This window comes from Nestor notabilis, unplaced genomic scaffold (assembly GCF_000696875.1).
Source record: "Nestor notabilis isolate BGI_N333 unplaced genomic scaffold, ASM69687v1 scaffold3096, whole genome shotgun sequence".
Taxonomy (NCBI): domain Eukaryota; kingdom Metazoa; phylum Chordata; class Aves; order Psittaciformes; family Psittacidae; genus Nestor; species Nestor notabilis.
The window spans coordinates 57,275-67,735 of NW_009933300.1; the positions used below are offsets into that span (position 1 = coordinate 57,275).

Genomic DNA, 10,461 nt, shown 5'->3' on the forward strand with positions numbered 1-10,461 from the left:
AGTGGAAGGTGTCCCTGCCCGGGGCAGGGGTTGGAGCTGGAGGAGCTTTAAGGTCCCTTTTAACACAAACCATTCTACGATATGAATCATGGGCCAAGGTGGAGATAGTGGGTCCCAAGCCACACACTTTGAAGGGGTGCCCATAGCAAAGCAGTGAATTGCTTAAGGCGCAGGGGAACAGTAAGAGAGACAAAAATGGGAAGGAAAGATGGACTGTGGTTTGTGGTCCTCAGGAAATGAGGCTATAGGAGGACAGAGGCCTCTGACCCTGAAGACCATCACAGCATGGGTTGACGTGTTTGTGCCAATTCAACCAGCTGAAGGAAAGGTGCCAGTGTCTCCTGAAATCTCCATTCCCATGAAAGACTCAACTGTCCATGCAATTTGATTGCAAATAAAATTACCTTTTACCAGTATGAATTTCTTTTTCTCCCTTCATGGGAATAATCTGTCTGAGCACTGAATCTCTTCTAGGCTGCTTAATGGACACAGTGTGCTGCTCATGAGCTGATAAAGGGTAACCCTCATGTAAGGAGAATTTGAGGCTGAAAACACCCAAATAATGCACCTTGATGATCAAAATTACTCTGAGAGCCCTGAGTCTTCCCAGATGTGACTATGAAGAGCATAAGGTGCGTTTCATGCAGTGAAACACTGTGCTCGTCACTTGGGCAATGGAAGAGCACACACTTCCTAAAGTGAAGAGGAGATCAGTGTGTCTCAGTACAACCAGTTCTGGTCCTTCAGCAGGGACTTCTGTTGGCCACATTTTACAGGTAAGCCTGATACCTTCACAAAGAGGAGGTGAACTTCTGGGAGTTGACAGACCTCAGACAAACCAGCCATATGGGGGAAACAGTCAAAACCGGATTTAAGACAACTAAATGGCCCTGGAAGGGGAGCATCTGGGCCAGTGGACGTAGTCATGTCCTCTACTTCAGGAAGAACTCATTGTTGGAGCGAGGGAAGGAAGGTGCAGAGAAGCCAGCAGCCAGCCAGCAGCCTGCTGTTGAGGGGTACACCCCACAATGTACAAGGAATGGGAGTTTAATAGACCCCACTCTGCATTTAGAAGCAACTAAGTCCCTACTTAAACAACATGAACATATAAACAGAGCCACTCGAAATTACCAGTTCCAGTCATGGAGTAGACACTGACATTAAAAACTGTGGCTCTTTTACCAAATCATACGTGCTCAGGATCATTTCTAGACCTGAGACCAACTGACTGGAGCAACACAGAGTGTGTAATCAGAAGGTCACCCTCCAAATGAGCTGCATGTTCTGGCTCCAAGGGATTCTGCATGAAATACTGTGAAGTATTGAGTTTATTTTAATACTTGCTAGCTCACTGCAGAGCCAAAATGGGCCAGACTCTGAGGCTACCATGCTTCAGGTCTTCATGCTTCATTCCTACATGTTAATACTCCCCCTACCTCTGCTTTCTGAAGAAGGAACTCTTGGCTACATCATTCACTTGTCCTCTCAATTCCAAAGACACAGAGAGGCAGCAATTCAACCACAAAACATGTATGAAAGGAGGCAGCAGTCTGGGCTTTAAGGGAATAAACCCTCATTCAGGAGATACAGAATGGAGCCAGAGCTTGGACTATTTAACCAGGCTTTTGTGGACTGAGTGAAGAGATTTTCTTGGGATATCAGCATTGAAGTCTCCATCTCAGCTCTCCACTGTAATGGGTCTAATTGTTCATGGAGATTAATGACCATTTAGGTCACCACCGTGGTTTGACACAGGGTTCTACAGAGCTAAATGCATAAATACCTGACAGCTTTAGCTAAAAGATTGGATCCTGTAACTGTAATTTGTTACTGCAACAGTCCTGGGCATCAGAAAGCAGCAACTACATGTCCTTGCACGACTGTGGGGCTCTGCTGCCAACATAAAGCAAAACTGTAATCTACAGCCAGGAGCACCTACATAAAGGTCAAATTCAGTAGTCCCAGGGGCTGCAAGGATGCTTGAATCCTACTGTGGCAAGGTCTCCAGTGCAGCTTCACACAGCCCAGCACCTTTTCATCCTCTCACCTAGATCAGCATCAAACCCATTGGCATCATCAGGCCAGAAGTAACAAAACAGAGGCTACTCAGGAGGCGGCTGGAGCATCTTCAGCGGCTCCTATGGCCCTTCCTGCTCAAAGGTGAGGTGTCTGTCCACATGCTGCATGGCCACTGTCTCAAGGGGAGGCTCTGGGTGGGAGGTGGATGCAGTTGGAGCCCGGTGGTCATCTATTCATGTGCTGCAGGATGGTCACACAGCCGTGGTAACTGGTACAGCGCTGCAGCGGCGGCTGCTGCTCCACGCTGCCCGTCACCGGGTCGAAAGTGAATGCCTTGTCCGTGCCTTCCCCGTTCTCATCCCGGCCACCCAGGATGTGGATCTTCCCTCCGCACACCGTCAGGCCACAGCTCTCCTGGAAAGCAGAAGGAAAGCCCAAGAGATGAGGAGCAAGCCTCAAGCTTTGGGCATGGGGTTGAGCCATTGCAATGGGCTGAAATCTCACCTGCCCAGAGGAAGGGAAGTAGGTAGGATAACTGATGTCTGGCTCTTGGGTTGCTGCAATCTTACTGTTCCAATAAGAGTTTAGGTATTTGAAATGCCTCAAGACAGTGATGGGAGGGACTGCTGCTGTTTCTGGCAGTCCCCCAGGCACAGCACATGCTCACAAGCACACCAAGAGCCCAGAGAACCATCCTTCACCTCCCCATCAAAGCAACTTAATAGGGTGCACTGACATGGGCATCTTGATTTAGGCCCGGGTGAGCTGTGTCCATCATTCCTCTTCACTGTGCCACAGCTCACATTGCAGCATGGTCTTTCAGATCCATGTTTAGTGTCAACCATAATGACACTAACCCAAGATATACAGTCACCACGAGCCTGTGCTCAGTCCATGGACCAGACTAGAGCCAGTATAACCCTCACCCTGAGACACATAGCGTGGAGAACAGGTCCTCGACACCATTGGTTTCATCCTACAGATACACTCCTCTAGCATTAATAGCTAATGTGGACCCAGCAAACTTGGATTTGCTGTGGGGGAGACTCCCTCCAAGCAGTATGGACACTGGTGGTGGACACATACGTTTGAGTTGCTCTGCAGAGGTCACATTCACATGCTCAAAGCCAAACCCACAATGTATTTTCCTTGCCTTCAATCCCAGCAAAGCCCAGATGGCTGCTATTGTAAAGAAGGAAGGCTCAGAGGTTCCTTCCTGAACCTCTTCCTTACCAGAGGCCCAGGGAGGGTGGCTGCTTCTCTCCAACTGTCTTTGCTTGGGTCATAGCTGAAGATCTTACTGAGGAGTCCACCTACAACATAAATGATGTTTTCCAAGCAGACGGCGCTGATGCACCTCTGGTAAAAAGGGGTGGGAGACAAGAGCGTCCACTTCTTGTCCTCTGGGTCGTAACACTGGACCTGGGAGGAGAAACACAGCCATGGGAACATGGATTTACCACTTCTGCCTGCTGGGATGAAGCTGCTATTCAATAGAACAACAGGACATGGGGTACAGAACTGTGGATGGGAGCTTCAATACCCAGAGACCAGTGCAGTGACCAAAGGGGTGAGGGGTTCTAGCATTGCCTCTTGCATTCAAGTATCCCAGACAACTCTAAGTCCCCAGGGTGGATGTCCTCAACCCAGGCTGCACATGGTTAAGTCTTCAGAGATAGAGCTGAGAAGCACTGATGGGTCTTCCTGCAGAGCTCAGGAGACCAGAAACATCATGTTTGGCTTGCAGAGGTCTCCTCCAGGATGTTACTACTGTTTTGGTTTATCTGAAGTGAATGCCCACGGTGTCAGAGGTTTGTTCTACGGTACCTCAGGGCTGACCAGGCTCTACTGAAACCATGCCTAATACACTGTAACTCTGGCACCTTCCCTTTCTGGTCCCTAAGTCTCATTGGCTTCCATTTAAATGTATGACTTCCCATCTTATTATAAGGAAGACTCCATTAGTCTTCCACAAAGGGTGCCCTTGTAAGGTGAAGGAGAACCCCATTCCCTCCACGTTCCTTGGCAAACCTTCTTTTTTAGGTCCCCCTCCATCCTTGATGCCCCAGCGATACCTTGTCAGTGTTAACGGTGTCATCCACAGCACCTCCCAGCACATAGAGCTTGTTGAGGCAGGAGACCACAGCCGCCGAGCTCACAGCTTGAGGCAGCGGGGCCAAGGTTGACCAAGTGTTGGAGAAGGTGTCGTAGCACTCCACGCTGGAGAGGCGGTAGAAACCATCAAAGCCTCCCACAGCGTAGATCTGCCACAAGAGAAGAAAAGCAAGTGGATGAGAAACTCCTGGCCTCACCCAATGGGCTGTGCTCTCATGGTGGATGGGAGGGGAGGCTAGGACTTGGCCAGGAAGATGGACATCAAGCCATGGTAAAAGCTTGGGGTTGGACTAAATGACCTTTAATGGTTCCTTCCAACACAAACCATTCTATGAAACACTCCACACTGTATAGCATTCACTCAAAGACTTCACACAGGTATCTTCAGAAGTCTTATACCATGATAGATCTCATTCCTGCATCTTCCTCTGTAGCTACTTCAGGTGACCACACAACAATGACACCTTCGTTATGTCCTAGTTATTCTCCCATCAAACCCAGCTCTAAATGACTCAGAAGACAGACACACACTGACAGTTTCTCATGGTATGGGGCAGCAGGAGAAGTTGGGGTGCTCCTTGTGGCTTCTCCCCAAATTCAGGCCATTGCTTACCTTGCCCTGAAGAGTTGCCATTTTGTGCCTCCAGCGACCTTTCTGCAGACAAGCAACCTTGATCCAGACATTCAGCTGGGAGCTCAGCACCCAAACATCATTGCTGCTGATGTGTCCTCCTGAAAACAGGGGGACGGAGGGTTGGTGTGATGCCAAGGACACCCCATCACCTCACTACACCTCAGTATCGCATAGGTCCTCCATGCAACGGAACAACTTAGGCCAGAATATGGTTGTTGGGTTATAGCCATGTAAACTCAGCTTCTAAAGGGAGATACTTTATGGATTTCAAGGCATTTGTTATTCTGCTCCATCCCTTATATAAAGCTCATCTGATAGGCATTGTATTTAAAGTGAGGCAGGAGACTGATGTTCTGGGACACCCTGTCTTGATAGGACACACCAAACCCAGCTCATTCCATGGCGAAACACTTTTGACAGAACCCCAACAGGAGGGAAAGGTCTTGTTCACGTTGTTATCCTCCAGCTCAAAAGTGATATTGTTCCTTTGGGTATAATCCAAACCACCTAAGGATAAACTCCACCAAGAAGTGGCTTTGCTCCAAAGCTGGGATGCGTGTGAATGAGTCCTAGTGAATAGACCAAGGAGTGGGTGTCCAAGCAAAGGTCGTGCAACCAGGAAAGGACCATTTGGTCCAGGTGCCTCACCTGATATGTAAACATCATTCTTCAGTGTGCAGGCAGCAAACTCTGACTTGGTGTAGCCAGGCACGCTGGAGAGGGCTGTCCACTGCCTGCTCTTTGGGTGGTAGAGGTCCGTGAAGGGCAGCTTCAGAAGGCCTTTCTTATCACAGCCCCCAATGACAATGATGACTTCTGACAGCTCCATGAACCTACACCGTGAAAGGCATGGGTAACTTTCTGGACCAGATCTTTCCATCATCCCTCCCATCTTATCTAGGACACTGGCAGCACAGTGAGAGCAAGATCCTCTCCTGCATCAGCTACTGATATCATGGGCGATTCATTTCACCTCAGCACCTCCCCTTTTGTCTGCATGATGAAATCAAAGGCGTCTCCCAAAAGCTTGGGTAGGAAGGGGTCCTAACTGAGGAATGACCTTTAAAATCCCCTCATAGCAGCCTTCTAATATCTGAAGGAGGCCTACAAGGATGCTGGGGAGGGACTCTTCATTAGGGACTCTAGTGGTAGGATAAGGGGTAATGGGTTTAAACTGAAACAGGGGAAGTTTAGGTTAGATCTAAGGAAGAAGTTCTTCACAGTGAGGGTGATGAGGCACTGGAATAGGTTGCCCAAGCAAGCTGTGAATGTTCCAACCCTGGAGGTGTTCAAGGCCAAGTTGGACAGAGCCTTGGGTGACATAGTTTCGTGTGTGGTGTCCCTGCTCATGTCAGGGGGTTGGAACTAGATGATCTTAAGGTCCTTTCCAACCCTGACTATTCTATGATTCTATATTGCCTCCTGCCATTCACCCTGCCCCTTCCAGCAGAACCCAGCCTAGTAATCCCCAAGGAACAGCCACAGGCATGGAAAGCCATTCCTGGCATCCTGCCTGAGCAAGCTTTCTGCCCAGAGAGAACTGTTTCCAGGAAATCTTAATCTCTCCCCAGCCCTAACGGAAGTGGGCAGAGAAGGCAGACATCAGGGGAAGGGAAACCCTGCCAAGCAGTAGGTGCAAGAGAGAAACGGCTCTGCAGGAGAGGAGGGAGAGGAAGGAGGAGAGTGAAAGAGGATTTGAAAGACTTGGTCCAGTCCCCAGCCCTGACATGGTTTGTGCAGGTTGAGGCAATTCCCTTAAGACAAAGCTGTAAAAGAGGGGAGGTAAAATGTGGATGCTGGGGGGTGGGATTTATCCACAGTGAATTTTAGCTGTTGGCATCCTTGAGGATGCACAGATCCTGCTGTTGAGCAGTTCTGTATGTAGTAGAATCATTAATCCCAGGCTGGTTTGGGTTGGAAGGGACCTTAAAGCTCCTCCAGCTCCAACCCCTGCCCCGGGCAGGGACACCTTCCACTAGAGCAGGTTGCTCCAAGCCCCTGTGTCCAACCTGGCCTTGAGCCTGTTCTGGTATTAGGCACAGGGAAGATGTGTCAAACTCTCTCTTCCACCTGACAGAAACATGCCTTAAAGGCCAGGCTGGGACTTCTGAGATGCACTGGGGCAACCTCCATCCTTCTGCCCAGGATGCTCCACTGAGCGACATAAACCCCTGTGCTCCTTGGGCTGAAGTGCAGGAGAGCACAAGATCCTGGCCCTGCAGCTCCGTGGTCATGGGTGTCTTCTGGAAAAGCATGGGAAACCTCACAGACCACCTCAGTTTGATGTGACAACCCACCCCAGAGCAGAGGTGTCCATCAGCACGCTTACCAAGCACACCCTAAGAGACCTGCAGCACCATGTAGAAAGAGCAGAGACCTAAAATGTGGCTGGTCAAATCCAAACTACACAGTCACTAAAAAATGCAGGTTTCTACACACACCCAACCCTAGAAATCACTTTTTCTCTGCCTCTTCCACTTTACACTGGCAGCTGCCCAGACCAGCATCTCTTTGTCTTCTTGCTGTTCATCAATAAATCAATGGAAAGAGCAATAATTTGGGAATGTCTAGGACAGGAACTGCTTTTGATCCCTGAACGTTAACTGCTGACCCTCCAGCAATGCCTTTGAGCGAGGCACCATGCAGGAGGACTGAGATGGGTCCGAGCATTCCTGTCAACAGGCAGCCTGGAGAGGGTGGGAGAGAGACCAAGAGAGGTGAAATGAGAGCAGAGCAGGGGCAGAGCATCATTGCACACCCAGAGCAGTGTGACTAGAGCACTTCTTGCCCCCCAAAAAGTGTCACGTGCATTATAATCCAGGCAAACATCTCTAATACCGTCATTCTGGAAGCAAGGAGGCCAAACAAGAAGCATTCAGAGGAAAAAGAAGACAACACAACCCAAGAACTCCCCTCAGACTTTAAGATCCATCAATTTAGGCCAGGCTGGTTTAGGGAAGAAGACACCATGTTTTACCTTCTGGGTCTTGATCGCGCAGAGCTGAGCTCATTGCCCAGGATGTAGTACTTGCGGGCCTCGTGCAGAAGAGGAATGCACTCCTTGGAGTCCTGGATGAGCCCATCCATCTCCACCTTCTCCAGGAAGTAGGTGGGGTTGAGCAGGGGCAGGCGCACATGCTCAAGGAGGTCCTTCAAGGCTCCCTTCCTGGCAGGTACATCATGCCTTACCCAGCGCATGACTGCCTCAAAGACCACTTCCTCCTTGGGGACCACCAGCTCCTCATCGGACAGATACTCAACCAGCTCCTTCACATCCATCTCCAGGAACTCCTCATGACACGACACCTCCACAAAACACTCCAGCATGAACCTCTTGCTCTTCTCTGTCAGAGAAGCAATAGAGAATGAATCAGCAAACTTCATGATGCCCAAGCAATTGCATGGGTGAAGCTGGCCTTCAAGGAAGGTGACACACGCATCCCTGAGCTTGGAGATCTGCAGCAAGTCTGACAGTTCCAAGATGCTTTCGACATTGTCCTCCTGAATGATGATGTTCCCCCCATACATATAATCAAGAAGGAGAGACATAGTGGAAGCAGGTATCTTCTGGATATTAATGATATCCTGGTGGCCTTCCTTGAGATTGCCATCAAACATGGCTCGGAAATAGGTGCTGTTGGCTGACAAAGTGGCTCGGTGACAGGGGAACTCTTGTCCATCGATTAATAGCACCACGTCGGTGAAGATGCCGCTCTGCCTGTAGGAGTTGAGTGTCTGGAGGATCTGCTCGGCATGGCAGGACCCACTGCAGAGCTTCATCTGCAGCTTTTCTTTGCTTGGGTCCCGCGTCACTTTTTCCAGGCTGCTTGTCCTGAAACTTGATTCTTCTTTCATCATTCGATGCATCCTGATGGGGAAGCGGCGACACAAGAACAGGACATTGTTATAATACCTGACTGAGGTGTCAGGTCAACCTGGGCCGGTAGAACACGTTGGGTAGGATTTGAACAACCTGGTCTAGTGGAAGGTGTCCCTGCCCGTGGCGGGGAATGGAACTGAGTGAGCTTTAACATCCCTTCCAACCTGAATCATTCTATGGTTCAGTGATATTCAACACCACAATCATGGAATGGTTTGGGTTGGAAGGGACCTTAAAGCTCATCCAGCTCCAACCCCTGCTCCAGGCAGGGACATCTTCCACTAGAGCAGGTTGCTCCAAGCCCCTGTGTCCAACCTGGCCTTGAACACTGCCAGGGATGGGGCAGCCACAGCTCCTCTGGGCACCCTGTGCCAGCGCCTCAGCACCCTCACAGGGAAAAGCTTCTGCCTTAGGTCCAACCTGAACTTCCCCTGGTTCAGTTTGAACCCATCACCCCTTGTCCTATCGCTCCAGCCCTGATGAAGGTCCCTCCCCAGCATCCTTGTAGCCCCCTTCAGACACTGAAGCTGCTCTGAGGTCTCCAGCAGCTTCTCTTCTCCAGGCTCAACAGCCCCAATGTTCTCAGCCTGTCCCCATACGGGAGATACTCTGGCACTTATTTGTGTTAAAGGGGCACAGCAATGCCACAACTCGTTTTAAAAGCATTGCAGAGTCAGCACCACGCATTGAGTGTGGTGCCAGTGAGGACTATCAGCAGATCATGCCTGATCACAGCTTCCACTATGGCCACACAAGTTTTGCATTGCTTCCCTGAGGCTCTGTAACAGCAAAAAGCCATTTGGGAAGTGCTCAGGCTCTGCTTTTAAGAGCTCCTTAGGTCAGGATCTGGAGCATCTCTCCATGAGCCTCTGGCAGGAGCACGAGGCCCCATCGGGGTGACAAAGTGCTGGACATCAGTGGCTTTGTGGTGACCACAGAGTCACCTGCAAGAAGGCCGGTAGCACATCCCTTGAGGAGGATTACACTGAATTTCTCAGGAGTCAAAATCCCTGTCTTAGCTCTGTGCCTTCATGTCTTTCCCCACACCTGCATTTCCCATCCGGCCCTTGCAATTGACCACAGACCCCAAAGGTGCTGAGATTCGCCCCAGAGAACACCTCCTGGCAGTGTGTGGGACAACCAAACCTAGTCCTGTGTGTCTTCACCCCACCATATCCCTTGTGCCTCCAGAATTGCCCAGCAGTGGGGAGAACACCTCTGCCCAGGCCATGGGAATGCTCAGGGACCTAAAGAGCAGTGAAGCAGCACGACAAGCCCTAAAGAAAGATCTAAGGAATCCCGTGGAAGTGGGCGAAGGTTCTAAACATCCCAAACTCTGCTGATGGGTGCTCAGGGCTGTGTACAGAAGGGACCAGCTGATGGCTGGTTCAAAGTGCTTTAAAGAAGTCACAACAAAGGCAGGTCTCTAGAGATGCCTTTGCAAAGAGCAGCATTGACTCCACGTTTCCCAACACACGCAGCTCCAACCAGGAAAGGAATAAACATCTTTATCCCCACTTCTCTCCCTCATCCACACACATTCCAAGCCATCCGGTCACGCATAGCTCCGTGCTGGGAAGAAGCAGCTTAAGCTTACAAAGAGACATCCCCCCTTCCCTCCCCAGTTAATCCAAATGTCTTTCCCCAGCTCACATCGCTCCAGCCTACCTACCCATGGGACAAGCAATGCCAACACCAAAGGAAGAGTGGGTTTGTCCCTTTACCATCACCCATGCACAATCTTCTTGGGTTACTCTCTCCATCTAAGTACCACATAGCAACAAATCCTGCATTATTTATATATATATATAAA

General features: G+C 50.0%; 1 protein-coding gene across 1 annotated transcript; it reads right to left on the minus strand.

The window, feature by feature from the left end:
• Positions 1 to 2,244: 2,244 nt before the first annotated feature.
• KLHL35 (kelch-like family member 35) lies at positions 2,245 to 8,635 on the minus strand. The gene is made up of 6 exons (XM_010016814.1): positions 7,746 to 8,635; positions 5,417 to 5,601; positions 4,748 to 4,866; positions 4,095 to 4,283; positions 3,253 to 3,441; positions 2,245 to 2,433 (listed from the first exon to the last, which is right to left on the minus strand). Exons 1-6 carry the CDS (start codon positions 8,633 to 8,635, stop codon positions 2,245 to 2,247), a joined length of 1,761 nt encoding a protein of 586 aa, XP_010015116.1.
• Positions 8,636 to 10,461: the final 1,826 nt, after the last annotated feature.